This window comes from Motacilla alba, chromosome Z (assembly GCF_015832195.1).
Source record: "Motacilla alba alba isolate MOTALB_02 chromosome Z, Motacilla_alba_V1.0_pri, whole genome shotgun sequence".
Lineage (NCBI taxonomy): Eukaryota > Metazoa > Chordata > Aves > Passeriformes > Motacillidae > Motacilla > Motacilla alba.
This window is the reverse complement of record NC_052046.1, coordinates 24086064-24109956: the sequence shown is the minus strand read 5'-3', so window position 1 is coordinate 24109956 and position 23893 is coordinate 24086064. Positions and strand designations below refer to the sequence as shown.

Sequence of the window (23893 nt, the reverse complement as noted above, 5' to 3'; positions counted from 1 at the left end):
AAGTGTTTGCAAGAAAAAAAAATAATTTTCTCTTGAACATATATGTTAATATCATTGGGATTAAACAAGAGATTCAGACAAAAATCATATTGTATCCTTTATTTAGAAAGTGTGATAAAGATTCCTTAAATAAAAAGTGTTTGTCTTAATAATAGAAGTTGGGAGGTAGAACAACAGTTCAAGTTCTTTTTTCCCCTCCAGGTTTCATTATGAAAGCACTTTTACTTAAAAAAACCTTCCTTTTTTAGAAAAGGGTAAAAACATGATATGTACTTTAAGCCTTACTGCATCAAATCTGAGAAGACTGGGAAGCAGTACCTTGATTAAAAACCCCTGCTGGTGAGAAAGATCATCAGTCAGTCAACAACTTTTATTGACTGAACACTGGTATGAGTTTGGCTCGGAAGCACTCGCCCAGCTTGTCCTGCAGGTCTCGAAGTGGTAGAGCCAGAAGAATGAAGCACAGTTCGAGGATACTTGGCAGCAGTGGCTTGTGATATGGTTTGCTGAAAAGTAATCAGATACATCAAAACACTTAATGACACAAATAATCCACATTATAACAGCTCTAGGGGAGCTGTAGTTTAAAAAGAAAGACCTGCAACCTAGCAAACTGAAATACACTTACCAAGAAGGAAAATATAAATGGTCATTTAACAGAAAGAGTAATTTTTTTTCCTATCTTATCTGTAACCCACTTTTTAGAATACAAAGTGCTAAACTTCCAGTTAACCAAGTATTTTTAGTTTTTATCATCTCAGTCTTATTTCAAGGTTGGTTTGTTTTAGTCTATTACCATATTGTTCACAATTTTCCTCTGTAGTGCTAATTTAATCATGCCAACTTTGTTTTGGAAGTATTTGCTATCAGGCAGTCCCTGAAAGATCTTTGAAAATAAAAGGTTTGTAATTTTACCAAGAATTAATTTTCTGCCCATAAAACTAGCCACCTTAGTGTAATAAACCATATTCATTCTGCTTTTAATCAAGGTAAATTCTCTTCCCTCTCAAATTAACTCAAGACAAATACCTAAGATTTTTATTTGCAGAATTGGTATACAGAATCTATCTCCAGGGCTGTCACAGTTATTACATCTTCAGAAGTCAGTTTTTGTTACAGTAGTTCAGGCGCTTTTCTTGTCACACTAGTCACAAAATCTGAATCCAGAAATTGTTCTGCCTGTGGTTAAACCATGACATCTCCTCACCAGTGCCTTCTACACAAAGACAGTAAGTACTGTTGCTGTTTCCAACAGGCCTCAAGTCTGAGCTTTGTCTAATACCTCTTCAGAGGGTAATTTTTCTTCGAACTATTACCAGATGTGTTTTAATAAAAATACTTTAAGAACATTAATACACAATCTGATTTACCTGAGTGACTGGATGATGCTTCTCAACAATAACTGAACTCATGGGTGGAGCAACTCCCATTACTGCTAAACTCCCAGAAGCTCTGGACTTTTGTCCCATATCAGCTCGGCCTGTGATTCGAGCAGTGATTGTTCTTCCTGCTTTCTGTTGTGCAGATGTTATTACTTTTGGAATGGGCTATAAATAAATTAAATATTAATTAGTAAAAAATTCTAAACATAATATTTACAATGCTAGGTGTTTCTGCTCAGTTTTATCTGCCACATGCCTAAATGGAACATATGATGTTGCAGGTAGTCCAGTTACATTACACAGGACTGAATTTGCTCCACCTGGCTGGAACCACGATTACTCCATTTTCTCTACTTGTGTGATAGTATTTCAAGTAAATCACTTCTGTCCTGAGGGAAGTAAGACTAATTTGACAAAAATCAAGAAGCACGGATAGTTTAGCTTTGCTTGCTGACTGCACGCTTGAGTGACAGCTGTTGGATTTCCATCATTGTGGAAATCCTTTCTAGCAATGACAGAGATAATAAAAAAGCTCCCATGCATACAAAAATGCATCTTTCTCTGACAGCTGATAGCAAACTGTGTCAAATGCAGAAAAGAAAGGAGGGCAGCTTAGCTTGAAGCACAGAAAAGGGAATGAGGGAGAAATTTCAAAGAGCAGGAGAGTGAGACAAAGCACTTTCCATAACAAAAGGTTATCAAGTCAAACACCGATTGTTCCTGTTGCACTGTACCTGAGTGCACTCTTCTTCACTTTGCCACACTGCCCTACCTACAAAAAGAATTTAAAACTGCTTCTAGCGTAAATGAGTTTATGTAACATAAATGAGCATTTTCCAGCTACTATATTCATACTGCTATGTAAACTCTATGGCAGTGACCTCAACTACATACCTGTGTTGCTCTGAGAAATGCACAAATAACAATACCCAAACTGATATTGGTTATGCTTATGTCTTAAAAGAAGAAAAAAATTAACTTCAGCATGTTACCAGTTTTTGCGTTGATGTCACACCAGATCCTGATGTCGTGCTAGTGACGATAACTGGAGAATCAGAATCTAGCCTGGTCTCAGGGGTGCTTGCATGAGCCAGGTGGCAACAAAACTGAAATGAAGCCAGAGTTTATACAGAATGAGTACTAGAAAATTCTATTCTAGAAAATACAATTTTACTCCTTAGATAGCCAGTTTTTTTACTATCTCAATTACCCTTTTAATTGTAATGTCTTTGCAGATTTTATCTCTAGTGTTACGGTTTATTGTCTAATATATAATTACTTGTCTAAAAATCATAGAAATGGTGTGAATAACATTTGTCACTATTAGAATGAAAAGTCAGGAGTGAGGCATGCACATCATCTCTGTTCTAACCCACTCTCCAGCATGATACTGTTTTACAGCAGCAAAATTTTCAGGATGACTCCAGGGCAGGTCCAAAACAACTACGCTACAAGATGATGATCTGGCTAAGCTGGTATGACAGGACAATAAGCTGAGTTCCCTCAATGTCTGTATGGGTTACCCCCCTAAAAAGAAGTCTGAAGTCAAGCCAGCTTTTCATCTTTCCAGAGTATACTAAATTCATATTTATTTAAAAAACCCTCTTAACAGCTTTTTTCCCAGAGAGAACCTTAGAGAGCAAATTATACTTATTGTAGTGACCTTGTCTTCATTTGTAGTGACCTTGTCTTCATTAGATTAATGCATTTTCACTAAAATAAAAAAGGTCTTAATTAAAAGTACAGCAAGCCACAGCAGCTGTGCCCCATTCACAGCACATTCTGAACACACCTGCAGGTTTCCTTTTAGATCTGGACTCTCTTCAAAAAAGCCCCAATCAAGGAATTTCTCTTTTGTCACTAGGAAATACAGTTCTGCTCCAGCTACATGCTTACCATGTTTTCCATCTGAACACCAGCTGCTGGTGGAGGTGGTGGTGAGGGTTGATTATATTGTGAAGGAGGTGGCCTTTCTGCACCAGTGGTAGCATGATCATTTCTCCTGCTTCCTATATCTATTATTGGAAACACAAAGTAATGGGATAAGCACATAATCTAGCTAACCCTAAAGGGTGGGGATATGGGGGAAGATAAGTCACAACAAATATTTTATTATTTCTTTGGGATTTCTATATAATCTAATAAAAAAGAGCAGGCTGTTCTTTATAGAGGTAGGTAGGTAGAGAGATATAAACAAACATTCCGGTATTTTACCCTCTTTTGAGATGCTTATAAATGTTTTTCAAGGCACTTGTTTCTCTATGTCTCAACATCCCTGTGGCACATGTCACCTACTTGTAGTGAAAGAACTGAGGTTCTTCCTACTGCTTGCCAAAACTAAAATCAGTGTGCAAGAGGTGCTCTTATCCTAAGAGACAAAATCCAGTTTGGATAGTAAAACACAAAGGTAATTTGCTCATTCCAGGAACTAGAGTGACACCATGTGGTAGTTGTGTTTGGTTTTTTTAATTAGCTGAAATAAGTAGGAAAAATAAAAGGAAGGTGTTACAAATCTGTGCAATACTTGTAGATGTCAAGAATAAAAGGATACTAGAATGTGCATTTTGTACATATCTATGTGTGTACACACACATTAAGCTTAAGCAGAGACAGGACCAATGCACAGTTATAGATCAGTAAGATCTGATCTATTTTACTGAAGGAAAACAGTATTAGGACTTATGTAAGCAAAAAGTTATGAATTCCTGTGGCGTCAGTGCTCCTTTAAATACATGAAGAGGTTAAAATAATCTTGTATACTACTAACTAAAAAAAGTCAGCAAATTAGGCAGGTAACTTTAACACCATCAACTCTGACACTAAATGTCATGAAGCCATCAAGTTTGTGATACATGCACACTATTCATAAATACACTATAATGATATATGATATGTATTTTACCTGTGTATATTATATGTATATTAAAATAACCAAATAATAAATTTGTAAAGGAGTAAAATTCTGCATTTTCTGTCCAGTGACAGAAAGGTGGCACTGCAGTGTTCATATAAATTTATAATTGCTGACTGATTCTGGCACATGGAAGTTTTGATGTCCACAGATCAAAAGACTAGAAACAAATCACAATAATCTTCTCTGATGTTTACAGTCCTCCAGTGTTCTGATCACTGTTCTACCTGATTAAGAATGCAGATCAATAGTTGTTCAACCATATTAAACAATTATGTAACTAATTTCATTAAAACTACCATCTGGCTGTAAGCAAAACATAGTATGCCTGGGGCAGGGGAGAAGGTGGTACCAGAGATGGTGGAAGCTGATGACCTGCTCGGGACCGAGGACAAGAGAGTCTGAGAAATGTTATGAAGCCTGATTAAAAAACATAATAGTGGACACACAAAGAAATGAGCTACAAGTACCCTAACATCCAGCACAACAAAATCTTTAGGTGTTGTCCTGGTGTAGAGTATCAGTTCCAGCTTCTTAGTAGAAATCAAGAAAAAAATTTGGTCCATGAAAATAAAGGGTTGGTCACAACTATTATAGAGCTCAGTTTTCTTTATTTCCTTACTCATTTTTATACGTCTACAAAACAATGCTTTCATACCAGTCAATTAACCTTCATTATTAGGGAGACCTGGCATCTGTTATGTGTTTTTTGAAAACAACAAACAAATAAAAGATAATCCTTCAAGATAAAATAATTCTTAATAAATAACACAGTGAAAAATAAAGTACTTGGGAAATGCCCTGTAATTTTATTCCCAAACCCAGTATCTTCAAGAAATCATTCATTCTTAACCTTCTACAACTACTGATCCTAAATTGCTACTAGCACACAGCTACACTTTGCTAATGTCATATTAATTTCCTAAGCAACTGCACAAATACCACTTATGTTTAACAGGCTTAGACAGCTGCTCAGGTAAGTATCTGCTTACATTTTCTTCAGGTTTTTATTTCCTCTTTCTATCTACTTTTTTGGTGAAGAATTTCTCTAAAGTAGTTCAGAAACTTCTGTATAAGACTGTTAAATTTAGCAGCTCAATTTACTTGTCTAAGGCTATTAACCACTGCCAGTACAGATAGTTGTTGAGCCACATGTATAGCTGTGGCACTCCTGCTGGCACAACTATTTTCTCTTTAACCTAGGTTGCTGCATCACATGATTATGTTCCCACTGTTACGGACTGTCTCAGTCTGAGAGTGTGATTTAATTATATCTGAATATAGTTAATATATCTGAATAATATAATATAATATAATATAATATAATATATTCATTATATTACATTATTATAAGCAAGTGGAGCACTTCCCTGTGTAGCTGCACAGGTTTTACAGGTATGCTGCTGATAAAAATAGACTGGTGCTTCCTGTTCTGGCATGGAGTTACAACTAAATACAGAACCTGAGAGATTTGCTTGCCCTTTTTACATTCAAAAGCAGGATTAAGAAAGAAGGGAGAGCTGTCTGGGAAAAGCTGATTCATGGCACACTGAGATTCCAGAGTACAAAGGAATTTAAGAAGTTTGCCACCTGTGACTTCCTTTCCTGCCTTTGCTGCAGTTTATCACTCTCCCAGCAATGTGGGATGAAGAGAACATGTTCCTCTTTTCAGCTACACCTGTATAAAGTCCAGCATCAGAATACTTCTCAACATATTCAACAGGACGTTTTAAAGTAATAAAAGTTCAATAAACTCTGTATTGCCAAAAGTTATCAAATAAAAAAAAAAAAAAGAAGAGAAAAGGAACTCCATTAAAACAAACAAACAAAAAATCGCAAACAATTCCAACAAAAATGCATACATGCTACCAGAGGAAACCTGCTAGTCATACTAACCAGGATCTGGCCTACTGTCCTTGCTTTGAAACATGGTCATTGCTTCCAGATTCAAAGCACATACACCACGCATAAAGGCTTTCTTCATGGTGTCTTCATACTGATCTCTTTCAGTATGCAGTCGCAGAACCTCAGATCTTGCCAGTTCCAAAGCAGCAGTTAACTAGGAAACAGAAATGAGGAAACAGGTCTCTCTTCTGAGTGCAAACTACAAACATATTCATCAGTTAACTTTAAAAATAATTTACTATATTTACAAAGACAGAGGTTTTCACTTGAAAATCTCTGCTTCACCAGAGATGAACAGGTCATTGTAGTTTCTTTTTAGTACAGCACAATATTAATAATATAGCATATCAAGGAGAAGACTATTCAAAAGGACTGTCAGACTCTACCTAAGCAGAAATATATCTTGCAAGCTTTTGTCTTTTAGAAGTTGGCATCTGGCACAACCCAGATCTCTGCAGAAATATGGGTTCATTCAACAGAAGATCAAGTCTTCTCTGATGATAATTCAAGTATAAGGGGAAATTTTTATCACCAGTCTCTCTTCTCTAGATACTGTAAAAAACTAAAAATGCTGAGAAAAGATCGGAGCAAGTTGCTACTTATGGTTTCTGTGCTGTTAAGACACAATTGGTAAGCCTGTTCTTAAAATTCTAGGTTTCATTTCTTGCTGAAATACAAACCTCTTGAAAGTGGTATTTTAAAACTGATTACATAGCATGCACCAATGCACAGGTAGACAATTTCACCTTAAGCTCTGAAAATTCTTTAACAAGCTTAATTAGCAAGCTAAAGAAAAATCAAAGTTAATTTCAGCCTTTAACAGAATAGCTATTACAGAAAATAAATATTGTACTCATCATGATCATTCAAAGTAATAATGGTCTTCTATTTGCATTGTCTCCTTCATTAAGACCTCAAAATGCATAGCCCATACTAAAAGAATGCTGTTAGAAAACAAATAGCATTCCCATTAGCAGGCAAACAGAGATTTGCCTAATTTCAGGAAAGTACAATTTATTTCATCTCTGCATGCATGCAGATTGGCAATATTTTATATCAGATGCAGGGAAAAAAAGGCACGTCTAAAAACATTACAGAGGTCTTAGATCCATTCAGATCTTCTTGCATACTTGGGAGCTCTAGCTCTGTTCTACTGGAAAATACTTGTGTTTGTTAGGTTTGCTGAGAAAGACATACTTTGGAGGAACAGGGGTTGGGAGTCAAGGAGCAAAAGAAGGAAAAAAAAATTGATTTTACCTCTGCAATTTTCGCTTCGTAATCATTGGTGATCTGAATACACACATTTTCTGCCCTTAACTGACAGGCTCTCGCTACTTTGTCTTTCCATCTTTCTTCAATAACAGAGCGCCATGTGGCCCACACTTTCTTCATCAAAGTTGTCTGGAAATGTCTATCTGCCATTCTAATTGCATATTCCTTAGGAAATAAATACAACCAAATCAAACAAAAGTTATGGGTTCATAAAAAGTTCAGTACTCTACTGTGGATGACTGTTTTACAGCTTATTACACAGATCATAGTAGAAACCCCTTAAGAGAGTTACAGGTCCTGCAGTGAAGTGTTACACAAGCAGCGTCAGCAGCTCAGTGTTGCCTCTGCACACATGCCATGGCACATTACTGTCATCACCATGAGAAACTGTATTTGTGAACTCCTAGGCTACACACAACAGTGGTCTTACTTTTAATTTAATGACACTCAAACAACAACCTCACATACACAGTGTAAAGAGACATATGAAGCCATTTGTTGGGTATGTGGCACATTCGGATTCACTGCAGGAATTATATAAAACCTGCAGTCACCAAGATCGTAAAACTTACATTTTGAATAAATTTAGACTTCAGGATTTATTAAAAACTATTTTAAAACAACTCTACTATTCTATTCTATTTCAAAATAGAAATAGTCAGCAGACAACTGATTTTTTTCCCATTCCAGAGAGTATTCTGACAGCAACATTCCTTTTAGAACTGATCTTTTCAAACTGATATTTGACATTGTCAAACACATCAAAATAGAAACACCATGATTTCTTCAAACTGTAACAGGAACTGCAGCAGCTCTGACTCTTTTGAGTTCAGAGGTTTAATTTTCACTGCATTTTGATTTTGTGCACATACCTCTTGTTTGGCTTTAACATGCTGAATCCGCCACAGTGTAAACTTTCTCATCAACACTACTCTCTCCTTTTGCTTTTCTAATGCTTGGGTCAAGTTAGTAATTACCTGCAAAAACATTCATTAACACTATTTCAATATCTATGATCACTGTAAGAGCAAAGAGAATGTACTTTATGTCTCAGTTACTTTTCACTTAAAGCATTTGTTTTTAACAGATGCTTTCTACTGAAACTTCCCCTTACTCTAATCAAGTAAGAAACAATAATCAGAGTTCAAATGAGAAGTAAAATTCCTGTGGCTTTGACATTCAGATGGTAGCACTTCCATTGTGTTGTTTTAGGAAAAGTTCAACTGAATTGTTATTTCCTCCTACATTTGGTGGTTTCCGAGCTACTTTCTCACAGTTAATGTTACCATAGCATTACATCAGAAGAACCTCTTATTTCAAGAAGAATTTTAATAAATCAGAAACATTTATATTAGAAGTTTGTTTCAATTGTCTGAACAGAATAAACAAGCTAAGTTTATCATTGCTATAAACCAGAAAAACCTTATTAGAAATTGTTACTCTCTTTAAAAGTTCTCATGAAAGATACTATATAAGCTTATAGCAATTAAAACATTTGAGAGGCAAGATGTCATACTGGACAAAGATGCAACCCAGCAATCTCTGAATTTAATGAGTACACATTACCAGCTGAGGCTCCCCAACTAAAAATTAGGCCAGGTATGATGCAAATTTGGTAGACCAAATCTGAATATTACTCCCTACTTCTGCCTAACTTCTTAAGCTAGACTGTGCCATCAGCCATATATGAGCAATTCTAATGGTCAACAGTGACCTATCTTGGGACTTTGGGGAATAACGCCAAGTTATTTTAACTACTGCATAAACATTATTGAGAACAACATTTTATGATAATATATGCTAGCATATGTTAACATTATGTTACATTTGTTATAAGTAATAGTTATTGAACATACATCAATTAAATGAATGTTAATTAAAATTAAAATAGAAAAATTAAATAGATATATTAATTACTTTTGTTGAAAAAGTATAATAAAAATCAATTTTCAGTGCTGCATACGTACTGCTGCACACTAGAAGTCTTAGCCTAAGTCTATTTTTGTTAATTAGCATATTTTTGCAAATAAAAAGAATTTAAGATTTACAATGTGAAATAAGAACATAACACTTGTAATATTTGTGAGGCTGATCGACCTTGGTTTATGTTCATATCAGGATAGAACAGATTTCATAATTATGGAAAGATATGCAGAAGCATGGAAGCACTGCCACCTTCCATTCAGGTGGTAACAATAGCAATTTTCTATTCAAATGTTTGGTTTTTTTTTTCCTTATAAGCAGAACTATAAAATTGGCTGAAGAAACAATTTCACTGGCAGCAGAAAACAAAATAGAGCTTTCAAAGCATCATTGAGAATTATGGCACATTAAATATGACTGACATACCTTGATATCCAATAGAATTAGATGTTTGAAAGGTATAGTCTGATAACCATGCACAAGGTAATAGTTACATGTTACAAGACTAATCCAGTTATTGTAATGTTACAACATTTTTATTTGCTTAGTCTGTAACATTAGTCTGTTTTCCAAATGAACACAGAACACTATCTTCATTCACATTTTAACTCCTGTAATGTATGTTTTTTGAAAATGTAAGTAGGAATTAGAAACCCAAACTCCATTAAGTGTTCTCAAGTACTAGGTTATATGTTCAGGGTAGCAGTAAGAAGACTCAATTATGTTGTGTGATTGCAAAACTGCCAAGATTTTATATCCACTTTCACAGTTCTAGTTAATTTTCAAGTTGTTTGCACTGTTGCCAGCAGGAAAGTGTAAACCAGAGACTCCAGATGTACATATTCTTAAGAATATGTACAAATGTAGAATTCCTAAGAATTTTAGAGGCTCCTCAACATTTAATACCGAGGAAAACCACTCTAATAATTGAAAATTTAGAGGCTTTTGAAGTATAAGAGCGAATAAACTCACCTACGTCTGTGTGATCTTCATGAAATACATGAGAAACAAGAGTAGACTCTAGATTTAAGAAGCAAACAAGGCAAAGTATAGCACATATGATGTGTTTTCATTGCTAGTAGAGACAACTCTATTAGCAACCATGATTATTTTTCTATTATACAGTCTGAATGTATTATTTACTTCTCTATGTTACTTGCTTTAAAAAATGTTGTTCAAAGAGATGGACCAAAAAATTTAGTGTAGATATTTTTAAACAGAGAGGAACTGTTAAAATATGAAATTGAGTTACTACCTCATCTTTCCTGCTAATAGAGATTTCATAAGTATGAAGTAACTCTTTCAGGTTTTCCAGCTCATTCTGCAGTTGTTTCACTTGTGTGGCATGTTTCTCTTTCTCTTGTCTCATTTGAAGCTTGTGTTGTTGAATCAAATTCAGTTCCCAATTTTTCAGTTCAGTCAGAATATTTGTCTGGAAAGTTAAAGGATGACAGTAATGCAATGAGTTTAAACTATTCCCTCCTCTCTACTATTTTAATCTTAAAACACTTAGCAATTAAGGGGCACCAATATTTGCAGTGATACCTTCATTACAGAGGCTGTGTACAGCTGTATTACTAGACACAATGAACGACTGAATCATGACATTTGAACATCCCTAATGGAGACAGTTATTCCAAAGTTTTTGAAAAAAGCTATTCTGTGCTACATATGCTTATGTGCAATATGCAACAACAACAAAAAAGTACCATTCTCCCAGCAATCACACTGCAACTTCTCCTGCACTGACTCTACAATACAATGATATCTGTGAATGATTTTTAAGGATTCCATACAATAAAAATACCTTAAGATTTCCACTCCAGAGATCAACTATATTTTCTATTTGAGTGACTTTTCCATCTGGGGAAGTTAATTCAGTCACTGTGGTTTTGCTGACTTCTCTTGGACCATGTGTGGAAGAAGATGCTTCTGGAAGAGCAGGTTGTTCCATACCAGCCTGCTTCACTGATGTTGAGACTGAAAATGAAATAAGAGAATAAGAACTGACACCCTGGAAAGGCTGACTAGTCCACATTCTCAATGGAAGTCAGAAGACAGACAATGGTAAAAAGGAAATAAAATATTTATTACACCAGAAACATCCTTTCCCCACATAAGAAAAACCAATCCAATTCTAATGCATGCTTTCTGGACACATATATTTAAACTGACAATCCTATTATGACATTAATAAATTCAGAAGTAGTGCTCTCTTAAAATACAGTATCTTAATATAAGTTAATTTGAAAGAGAATGATCACAGCAAGCACTAAAAAGTACAGCCACAAATAACATCTCTAAGTAAAAGCTTCTTGACAATTAACATCTCAGGCTCACAATATACTAACTTCTGCCTTTTACCTCAATGAGCCTGTAAACACCTGAGGTCTGTGCTGTTCATTTACGAATTCACAAAGTAGCCTGTGGATATATTTTGATGTTAATATGTATCTGCATCCATTTTTCTTAAAGCCTGAAATTTGTTCAGCTGATTAGCACTCAAGCAATTTGAGAAAGGACATAGCTACTATGAATTTATATAATGCCATATACAATAAATCGTCACTTTCAGGAGCTGTGGCTAGGTACCACTGCAATAAAAGTTAATCCCTGCCCAAAACCCAATTTGCATGCATTTGATCTGAAAATAAAGTTAATATTTAAGTAAACGTGGGAAGTAAAATATTGTTTTATATTTAATTATTCCTTACAGAAAATTTGCTTTTTGAGTTGACAACTGAATAAAAGAAAATTAGAAGAGGTATTAGCAGATTCCTGCTAATAACAAGAAAGACAACAACTTCAAAAAAATACTTTCTTTTTTTCATGAACAGAGAAAACCTCCAACATTTTAGCCTTCACTTCTGAAAACAAGTATTGCCTGATGGGTAGTATTTTTTGATTCAGCCTAGAAGAGATAAGTTTATCTGTCACAAAACAGTATCTTCAGTGGACACTAGAAAAGTGTGTTTCTAATGTATTTAAGGCAGAGCCTGATAGTTGATATTCTTTTACAGTTATTTTTACTGTTAGGTCTCCTTTCCTAAGGAAATGAGAAAAGCTATCTGGCTAATACTCTCTGCCACTAAACTACTACACTCATGCTCCAAAACTAAGGGAAATAAAGAAGAACAGTGATGCAGAAGCAGTTACAACTGCTTTTTGATATTTCTCTTAAGATAATACACAACCACACATCATAAAACTAACACCAGTTTCAGCTGAAGGAGAGCCATCTAACACACCATTTCTATAGACTAAACGTCCTACCCTATAGCAAAAGCAAAAGACCGTAAAGAAATTATTCTCCATCACAGAGGATATTAAAATCAGGCTTTAGCTTTTCGTCATTGTTTCTCTTGAAAATGACAGAAGTATTGCTAAAGTAGTGGCAGAATTTGAATACTTGTTGCTTGTAAAAATGTCCAGAATATGTGACATGCCAGACAGATGATCCAGATTACTTGAAATACATCTAATTTCTGTGATGAAGAATCTGGCTGGCATCTGACAATAAAATTATCTGGCACTGTTACCATTGTCAAATATTCACAGTTCTGTCCTTCACCACTTTTCCCCATTGCTGCATGTCACTCCTTCCTTCAGCTGTGACATGAAATGCATGAAGCTTTGTTTTTAAACTTTTACTACTTGGTTAGATTATGAAGATATCCTACACAGCACAGTTTGTAAGATACCTTAAAAAAAAAGTCCAAAACCCAACAGAACAAACTGTAACCAATCAAAATAGCATATTAAAATAGACTGACAACAGCCATAGTCTGAGAATCACAATATTACTAGTTCATCACTCCCTTCCCCTTAATTCTCCCTATGAACAGGTTATCCTAACACAGCTTTCATTTCTCTCATTTACCACAGGATGTATAATATCTTCATTAAATCCACCAAGTGTATCTGTTACATGTTTATAACATCATCTTATGAAATTCATCTTGGCCTTCCAGCATTGCCATAATTTTCTACAGTTGTAGACACATTAATTTAATTCTTATTTCTAATGCTCTCCTTCTGCCACCTCTATTCCTTCCATAGAGTTATATGATGTCATTCAGTTACAGTGCACTAAGTTAAAGGATACTGGAACCATTTGGATATGAGAAGTATAGAAATGCACTTTATTAAATAATCTCCTCACACATTTACTGCAACAAATCTCTAGACACAGGTAATGAAATTAGCTGTTTATCCAGATGTCTGTTACTACCGTTGAGCTTTTCTGTGTTGTTATAGTATCAGAGTTTTTCTGCTTTTATTAAGTAAATAAGGTCTGACACCGTTCTCACACATTAGATGCTATTAGTTGCCCAAGTTGAGCACAGCAATTTGCTAAAATGTTCTAAGAAATTTAATAGATATATACTGAGGACTGGCAGGCTTGAAGAGAAGGATTTTTTCCACTCTTTGGGTATGAGTCATCATTGCACATCTCTGCAACAAATAATTTACTGCTCCAGTCTTAGTAATTTTCAAATTTAATCAACCAAATTGATAACAAGAACAGGAAATGAAGTTTTATGTTTCAAAGTTTAAAAACATTTGGACATTGAACTGAATTGAATAGTACAGCATGTTTATTCCAATTACTTTTCTTATGTGACTGAAAGCTGTTAGGGAATATACCACGTATACTTTAATTTTCTACAACAAATAGAGATTACCAATAATCAGAGTTCTACCACCATAATGGTAGCATCCAGACCAAAGAATACTTCATAACCAGAACACCATTTCAGAAGGCATCACGTGGCATTGGAAACTTGGTCCCAATACCATCACATGGAGAAGGGGAAAATACATTGTAAACTTGAGAAGCTCTGCAGAAGAGCAAACTTTCAGATTGTAACTCCATGCTCAGCACATTCATTCATTTTGTTTTACAGTTATAGAACACTAACATAATTTATGATTTTTTTTATTTTAACACAGTAGCAGCATTAGACCCAAATGTCAAAAAGTCTGATTTTAGTATGAACAAGCAAGCAGTACCGAAAGAATGGAGTTTAACAAAAAAATTAACTGTCCTTCAGAAAAAAAAAAACTGGTAAACAATCCCACCTGATCAGCATTAGAGGTAGAGTATTAAGCTTGAATTTAAGCATTAGAGGTATAGTAATTAACTTGATCTTAACAGTTTTCTCACTCTTCATTCAAAGTCATGTTATTACCATCATGAAAAAAAAGAAGATATTCTGAGGGCATTAACACTGTGGCCAACACTACTTGAATATGTAATCACCATCAAACAATAGTAGTAAATATATAGAAGAGTTCAAGATTTTGATCAGATATTTTCCCAGAAGTTGAAATAACCCTTTTACAACTAGATTTTTTTCCAGCTCTATCTCTAGGAAGTATGACCCATCTCTCTCCCAGACTGAGAAGACACAGTGATATTTTGAACAGCAAACACATATTTTGATTAAGTAGCAAAGCAAAGGAAACTTGTTTATAGCATTTTAATTGACAAAAGCAGGATGAGTCTGTGTAAATATTCTTCTTGTCTCTTGTGTTCCCTGGGAAGTTCAGAAGCACCTTTTTTACTGTCTTTAATCACTTTTTTTCCATTCTGAAAATAACAGACAAATTGTATTTTGCAGTGTGCTGCCTTTTAAAAAGATAATAAATATCTGAGTGGTTCCTTGTAACAAGCAATACAACTCTTTTAATGAGAACTACAATGCAAAATTTTGATCAACATCAAGTATAAGACTATTTCTTTCCCCTGTTCCATGACAATTAACAAAAGCTTGCAAATGACTATTCTAATTTGATAACACCAGGCATATTAAAAAGATAACACTGTTCAAATATTTCAAGAGAAGCAAGCAAGGAATGGAATCTTGTCCTCTCACTTTTGTGGCCATAAAAAGGAACAAACACCTGACAGGCTACATGTTTACAAGAAATTGTTTGACCCTGGCTGGATGCCAAATTGCAGCCACCAAAGCTGCTTTTTCACTCACCTTGGCAGCTAGACAGGGGAGAGAAAATATAATGAAGGGCTCAAGAGTTGAGATAGTGATAGTGATAGGAGAGATCACTCCTGAAACACCATCACGGTGCTAAGCAGGCTGTAATTAGAGATATTAATTGAATTTATCACTAAAAAAAATGAGAGCAGGATAAGAAGTAAAATTAGGCCTTAAAAACACCTTTCCCACATCTGTCTCTCCTTCCCAGCACTACCTCCTCCCCCAGTGGCACAGAGATAGGGAATGGACAGTTCCTCACACATTGTTCCTGCTCACAGAGAGGAATCTTTCCTCCCAACATATGGGGTCCCTCCCATGGGAGACAGTTCTCCATGGACTTCTCCAACATGAGTCCATCCCATGAGCAACAGGTCTCTGAACTGCTGCAGTGCGGGTCCCTCTTCCATGGAGTGCAGTCCTGCAAGGACAGGCTGCTCCAGCGTGGGTCTCCTATGGTGTCACAAGTCCTACCAGGAAACCTGCTGCAGCACGGGCTCCTCTCTCCACAAGTCTGCAGGTCCCTGCTCCAGCATGGGTCTGTCTCCTCCATGGGCTGCAGGTGGATCCCTGCACCCCTGACCTCCATGGGCTGCAGGGGCATCCCAGCTGCAGTGCCTGGAGCAGCCCCTGTCCCTGCTTGTCCAGTGACCTTGGTGTGTACAGAGCTGTTCCTCTCACATATTCTCACTCCGTTCTTCTGTGGTCACAATTACAACTATGCAAAACTTCTTTTTCTTCTCAAATCTCTTATCACATAGGCATTACCACCATTTCAAACTGCCTCAGCCTTGGCCAGCTGCACTCCCATCCTTTGGAGCTTCCAGAAACTGGCTCTGTCAGACATGGAGGAAGCTTCTGGAAGCTTCTCAAAGAAGCCCCCGCTGTAGCACCTCCACTACTGAATTTTGGCCATGCAAACCTAATACAGCCCAGAAAAAAAATTAAAAAGTAAGAGCATAACCTGAAAGAGAGACAGGAGACTCTTTTGGGTGGCTGGCTACAATTTTCTCTTCAGACAAATATGATAGAAAATAGAGCATACAGACATGTATGCTCTCAAAAAAGCACAAGAGTCTAGTACTTTGATTCTGATATTCTTTCTTATGAACAGCAGTATTACACATTGTTATGAATGAGTGTCAAAATTCATATTTATTAGAGTAGAAGAATAGATTCAGAATAGTATAGAATAAGGTAGAAGGAGAGTTACGTTTGGACATGTTCTCAGGGAAATACACTAGAAAAGTCAGTGCAGCAAAGCACCAACGCCTACCACACCACCGATAGACTCTATTTACATGTAAAAACCCAACAGAGACAGTCAGTTTCACAATTGCAGCCCCACAGGGAATGATGTCATTAGCAGCACACCTGGATCCCCTGACTGAAGGGGGGAACACACTACTTAGAATTTTAAAACAGTTCTGGGAAACTTCGGTTTGCAAAAGAGATTTCCAGTAAGAACTGAGTATCGGATGATAAGGATATCTCTCTCGGGATGTGATTGTGTACTGTTAAGATTAATCCTGTCTAGCACAAGACCAAAAGTCGATGAATTATTCCCAAAGACATCGAGGACAGGACCACCTTCCATCAGATACCATTCTACTGGACCGGAGAAACCTTGGGAACTTGTTTGGTTATGAAAAGGACAATAGACTTCCTAGCCCGCGGCAAGAAAAATGGGATAAAAAGACCTACATGGAGAAAGCTGGTGTGCTCGCCGCACTGTGAAGCTGCCAGCGCTTAGAGTTGCTCAGCGCGTCACCCAGGGTCTACTCCCGGGCTAGACTCTGTCCGATCCGTGGCTTACCGAAATTTTGTCAATTTGCGCGAAATAAATTTTGTACTTTGTTTTTATATCATAATCTGGCTCTGGCAAATTATTGATAAAATTAAATTGGCAATCCCACCCATAACACACATCACAAAAAAATCCCTTACAAAACAATATTTTACTCAAACTGGGAGGCAAAACTCTAAGCAGAGAGCACTGAGCACAATACCCAAATTAAAATTTGCTCCATAATATAGTTCCACATAGCTGGGTTTAAAATTTTCTACTGTTTTAAGAACATCAACACTGTTTGAGAAACAGTTCCAGTTGACATTAACTGCTCTACAAATCAAGAGTTTTGAAAGTGTACTTGAATCCTGACAATCTGTGACTTATAATGCAATTGATCAACAATAGAAGAACATCCAGAGGAGCTAAGTACTCTGCTCATGGAGCTCTGAGAAGAATACGGGGAGTGACCACAGCTGTTTTAAAGGAAGCTGAAGTTATCTCAACACAGGAAGGGGCTCTGGATGGCCTTTGTTTCTCACAAAAGGCTGCACCAGTTAAGGGGATCAACAGGTTGTGTTAAGAGGCCTTAGTTAACTGTGAGCTCTGAGCACATTTCTGTGATACCCAGACAAGCATGGCTTGAGCCAGCACACAGTATAAAAAAAAGCAACCAGCAAAATGAACTTTCAACATAGCAATAGACCTGAGCTAGCTTTAACCCACACAAACTGCTGCAGCAACTGGGGACAGCTTGTGTCGTGATAGCTGATATATGGAGACTGGCAACAGGAGTCACAGCTGCACTGTGATCCGCACACTGCACACATTCTGCTTGTGTTGTTACTGTTCACTTAAGTCCTGCTCAGATTTTGGCTAACTCACAGCTCATGCTAAGGCCTAGTGTATCCTAGGAGCGTGCTATGAGGTCAAAATGAGAGCAGCAAGTAGGCAAGATATGATGGACAGAAGGGTCCATTAGTAACATGGATAAATAAAATACCAGGCAATAAATTAAAATTAGAATAACAGGATCAAACTAAAAAAGTAAGAATGACATTCATGTAGTGACATGATTAGTCATTACACAAAGCCCTTTTAAGGTAATCCTCCCTTCCACTGAATCATTGTTTCTATACGCATTTCTCTATCACAGCTGTACCAGCTTGACCAAAACCAGCTATGACACATGAAATGTCAATGAAGCATGCTGTAAGTAAGGGTATCCCTTTTTCTGTTATTACACCAACCACCTTTAAACATCAGCACCACAAAACACAAAGAACTGTCAGCACATCAACACTGTCATCTGAAAGTGATGCCAGAGAGAGAAACCTTCAGGGAATACTCCTTCCTACATTTCTTGTTGCACAAAATGCAAATGTACTACAAATGAGGTACATGTATTTTTCAAACTAAAGCTATTAAAAATATAAGTCATCAAAGTTGAATCATTGTTCTTGCAAGCTCAACTCATAGCCTTGGGCATACTACCTGGAGTATTGAGGTGACTGGCATCATCTGTTAACCTGGAAACTCTTTCAGATGGTCTCCGTTCTGAGGCAGGTTCTGGCAACTTTGAGACACACTGCTCAAACTTTGGAGTCACTACAGAATAACGAAACAGCTCTTCATATTCATCCTGTTGCAAAGTGGTGACAAAGAATTATAAAACTACAATTATATTTTTAAAAATTAGGCATATGTAAAAAGAAGTGTATATTATTTTCTATAATTTTGACAGGTTTCTTTTTTATTATGGCGTAAATGAAGAGCATTTCCCCTAAAGCTGCGAAAGTGAGCTGCTTTCCTACAGTGACTATAATAATTTAACTTTCTCTTGTTTAATATTCACATTCCTTCTGATTACAACTATATGCACTGCAACAGCTGCACAGAAAGACTCTGCAAGATTCCAGCACTGGATACTCTAATAGGCATCTAAAACAAGAACTGGGAAAAAACTCCAGTCCCAGATCATATGAGTTGTTAATCAGCCATTATTATTTCTAATCACTACTACTACTGCTTCAAAGAAAAACATGTATTTTTATAGCCATGACAAAGTACTGAACACAGTCACACTTCACACTCTCCAACATTGCAATTTCTTTGGTGGAAGTTGTAAAGCCAATCATCAAAAGTGATTTGATTATACACAATTTCTTTAGAATGGATATAATAATTCTCACCTTATATTATTTACTTTTAACATTATACAGGTATATGGAATGTGTATATATAATTTAGAAAGAAGCTTTCCTGTTAAGAAGCTATAAACCTATCTAACTGGTATGTGGCATTATGCTACACACCAAAGTAAGCCAATTAATATTTTTTGAAACCTCCTAATGAAACAGATTTTTAGGATGAAGGTATTTAGTGTTCTTTGTGAAACTGCAAACAATCTGTATTATAGCTTAAACATGCAATCTAGTAATTAATTAAACAAGTACCAGTATCAGCAACTTACTAAAACAAATAAAATCTACTAATTAAAGATTAGTAAACCAATGCCCATTGAAAAATACTAAACCAGGTCACTAGCAGTTATTTTTACTTCACTTAGTATTATCACATTAGTTCTGTTATTAGTTCTGTTATATCACATTAGTATCCTAATGAGGTCAAACCTCAGAAACCAAATGTGAATTCAAAAATTAATTTCCTCTTAGACCTGGGAGAAGTTAGAGTGAAAACAATCAATGAAAGGTACCAATTACATGCAATATGTTTTTGAATCTAACAATCAAAAAAGATAATACTTCAAAACTCTTAGTGTAAATTGTATATTTTTGTGTGTTTCAACTAATTAGAGAATTTAAGAAGCTAGGTTTGGTACATTTAATCCGCATTCTAGTTTCCATTTAAATGTCCATTTCCCATCTTCTAATCTATCACGTTCAAAGTAAAAGCCTAAATAAATGTATACAAAGCTACAGAATTACAAATACATGATGTATCTTTTGGACACACAAGTGTGCCACAATCCATGTAAAAGGTATAGTTAGCTGCAAATCAACAAGTTACCAATTTTTCCACAGCCATATCTTTCTAAATGTATACAGCTTAAATTTTGTAAGATATCAAAAGAACAAACAGATATCTTTAGATCTGTTACTCAATCAGGAACTACATGGAACCGTACAAAACTCCCTGCAGCAAAATCTCAGCTGAGTAAAAGAGCCAATATTAGCCTTAACTAATAAAAATTAAATGATTCTGCAGACATTGGATCACACCTCTGTCTTCTTCTAAGAGATCATGTAACCAAATAGCAACTTAAAACTAATTCTTCCCAACTAACAAGTTAGTTCTCAGACAGAGCTGATCCAACTGTTTCCATGATTATCTTAGTCAATTCAAAGGACCTAATAGGTTAGATGTCAGATGCAAGTGGGTGTCTCTCATTGAGTCACCCAATTTATTCATTATCACACAATATGTCCTACTATAAACATGCCTAGCATTCAAAATATGAGTATCAAGTTACGTCATGAAATTTCTTTCATGTTCTAATTCTTTCATTAAAACTCAAAGAATCCAATCTGTACAGGAATACGCATGCTTATGCGCCAACAGAAAGTATCAATAGACAGCATCCAGTGACAAATCTGGAAATAAATGTTTATAAATTACAATATTACAACACTGTTGAAGCTGAAAGGCAAATACTAAAGAAAGCACACTATCCCAGTTGTAATCAGAAACTTAGACACATGAAAAAAAAAAATCCTGGAGACAGCAGTGGGAATACGTATGGAAACACTGAGTGATTAAGTGTATTACTTCAATCTTAAATACTCTGTAACAAGTATGCTGCAACTGGAATGCAATATTGACCAGTACATTTAAAATAAAACCATAATAAAATTAACACTATATCTTTGGTTTATTATCGTGGTTCTGCTTTAAACAGAACTTTCAAGCTGTTTTGTCAACTGCAAACAATTCTGTTCATGTATAAAACTAGAAGAATATAATTCCATGACCTGAAGGTCTGTGGAGTTTTGACTATTTAATGCATTGATTTTGTAGAAGAAAATGTAGTGATGCAATGAACAAATGACACCAAAAAATCAGATGTCTTTTATAATTTTTTTCTATTTTTAAAATTAAAATCTACAGATACTGCAAAAGATTGTAGTCAAGGTTACTAGACAGTATGACAAAAACAGACTGAATGGATAAAGTCTTGCATAACAATTATAAGTAGTGAAAATTCTCTAAGAGCCAGTGGATCTCTTTGTAAGGAAAAATAAGCTGGTCTCTATTTAAAAGCAACACATTATCAAAAAGGCCCAAACAAACAAAACAGAACAGGCCTTCCAAAATTATCTAAATAGAGTACTTCCCTGTCAACATTCCTATTGATCAACTGTGACCTCAGTGTTGTTCTTTTTCAACAATAACAAACTCCTACCAGTGGTAGCTTTAGGCTTGTCTAGTTTGGAGAAAAGGAGACTGAGGGGCCTCGTCGCTCTGTTCAGCTTCCTGAGCAGGAGAAGTGAGATGTTGATCTCATCTCCCTGGGACCCAAGGATGGAATGAATGGGAATTGTTCAAAATTGTGTTGGGAAGAATCAAATTTGACATTAGGAAGCATTTTTTTACTGGGAGGGCAACCAAATACTGGAATGGGCTTCCCTCCCAAGGGAGAGTGTTTGATGCCATGAGCCTGACACTGTTTAAGAGGCATTTGAACAATGCCCTGTAAAACCATGCTTTAACTTCTGCTCAGCCACAAAATGGTCAGGCAGTTTGGCCAATGATTGATGTAGATCACTTCCAACTGGAACTATTCTTCTCTAGACACGTTCTCATTCACAAAACAGTCGCTCATTAGTATAAGTTTATCATTCTCTACCAGGTAGCCTTAGAGCCTCTCTGATAATCAACCAAGTCATAACAGAAAATTCTGGTCCTTCAAAATTTGTAGCATGATGCTTTTATCTTGTTCTCTGACTACAAAAAGCATTGGAAACCCAGATGCATTACTATTCCTAAACAAGGATTATGAAAACTTATCCATGAGATACAAGCACAAATAGAGAAATACATGAACTGCAGAAATGAACTGCCCCATAAAATGTTGTTTAAAAGGTACAAATCAATCCAAATGGTAAAAAAAGAAAGAAGAAAACTCCTTAATTAAACAGTGCTGCTGCTGTATATGGCCATTTCACCACGTGACAAATGTGGAGATGTATTTTACAGGGCAACTACCAAAACATGTTATTGCCAAAACTGTCCTGGTTTGGACTGTATCTTACCAAAGGGAAAAAAACCACACAATCTACTATGCAAAGAGGAATAACCAATTAATAAATTATGAAAATCTGCTGCTTTCAAAAGAATAGTACAAAGACTTTATTCAGTATCATTCCATCCTCTTGAAAGCATGACAAGCACAGAAAAGGCAACCCTCACTATTCTAGTTACAGAACGTCCTAAAGTATTTGATGCAGAAAGTAAAAAAAAAAACCAAAAAACAAAAAAAACCCCAAAAAGCAATAGTTTCCCTTCTGTGATTAACCTGGCCTACTCCAGGATATACTACTCCAATGGAAATAAATCCATTAAAAAAATCAGTTTTTACAAAAACTGAATCATGGGGAAAGCCTAAAATATAGTTTCTCTTCATCTCTCAAAAGACATGGGTTTCTATCCTACCGCGTCAAATTCTGTCTTTTTGATAAGACTTCACACAAATAAAGAATAACACCAGGGGAAAAAAGGTAAGAAAATTACCTGTTTTACTTGCAGCTGATCAAACTCTAAAGTTTAGGTAAGAATTTTTAAATAAATTGCTTGTGAAATGCATAGAAATGCAATCTAAGTGAACATATTTTAGTATCAGTATTTTTTGCAGTCTACTTTGTTTCTTTTCACTAATATTTTTATTATTTTCCTGGGTATGTAAAATATAAAAAAGATGCACTTTTAGTTAGATATCCTCATAGTTATCCTTCACTAAATAAAATGCCATGACAGTAAATCAAATTATATTGCCTCTGTCCTACCTGAGAATCTGAAGAAACAGAACTGTCCTGAATAAAGTCATTTAGGAAAACTGGACTTGTGCTTTTCTCCTCATCAGATGACATTCTGCACATAGTAAATCTATAAAACAGTAGAAGCTGAACTTCAGTTTCAGTATTGAATATACGTAAACATATATTCAACAACATTTCCCCCAGAATCCGCTGTAACAACTGGATCAATGCCCATTCTGTGCTATAAACTGATTGAATAGTCTCATTATATAATGCTAGAAACTGTCTGATAGTCAAAATAGTCAAAATAATAGAAATATTTTCACTAACTTAAAAGAAAACACGGAAAGACCCCAAAACAACGTCAGTTGTTGCAGTTACAGATATACTCCTGTGTCAATCTCTCATTTTTATCACACTGTATTGCCTTTTAGCTTATCAGGCTGTTTCAGTACAAAATTCCTACAGAGCAACATAAGAATATGTAAGCTACACTGTGCCCACCCACAATATTACCTCAACCACAGCCCAAGATAAGATAGTGCCCTGAACACTCCTGTTCAATACCTGGAATCTTACTGGTCAACATCACTCTCCCATCATTTTTTTGAGTTTCAGGCCCAGGAAGATGAACAGATATGGAAGGACAAGTAATATCTTAGGTTCAATAAGTATCAATCATTCCAGCAATTTCTTAGCAAAACAGGGAGGCATTCTTT

The 23893-nt window shown here is 35.8% G+C and overlaps 1 protein-coding gene across 7 annotated transcripts in view; it reads right to left on the bottom strand.

Moving 5' to 3' along the window:
- POC5 (POC5 centriolar protein) overlaps positions 1-23893 on the bottom strand; it is a 41176-nt gene that overhangs the window by 12549 nt on the left and 4734 nt on the right. For 3 of the 7 annotated variants that reach the window (XM_038124399.1, XM_038124401.1, XM_038124400.1), the window contains exons 2-12: positions 23202-23301; positions 18673-18820; positions 11201-11373; positions 10649-10825; positions 8343-8447; positions 7456-7635; positions 6190-6352; positions 3279-3397; positions 2375-2488; positions 1371-1547; positions 319-506 (exon numbers count right to left, since the gene is read on the bottom strand). In XM_038124399.1, coding sequence (XP_037980327.1) covers positions 357-506; positions 1371-1547; positions 2375-2488; positions 3279-3397; positions 6190-6352; positions 7456-7635; positions 8343-8447; positions 10649-10825; positions 11201-11373; positions 18673-18820; positions 23202-23294 — 1599 coding nt within the window. In that variant the 5' untranslated portion in view covers positions 23295-23301 and the 3' untranslated portion in view covers positions 319-356. Of the gene's footprint in view, positions 1-84; positions 507-1370; positions 1548-2374; positions 2489-3278; positions 3398-6189; positions 6353-7455; positions 7636-8342; positions 8448-10648; positions 10826-11200; positions 11374-18672; positions 18821-23201; positions 23302-23893 lie in introns of those variants that run through there. The other 4 variants (XM_038124398.1, XM_038124402.1, XM_038124403.1 and 1 more) reach the window with 4 other exon arrangements.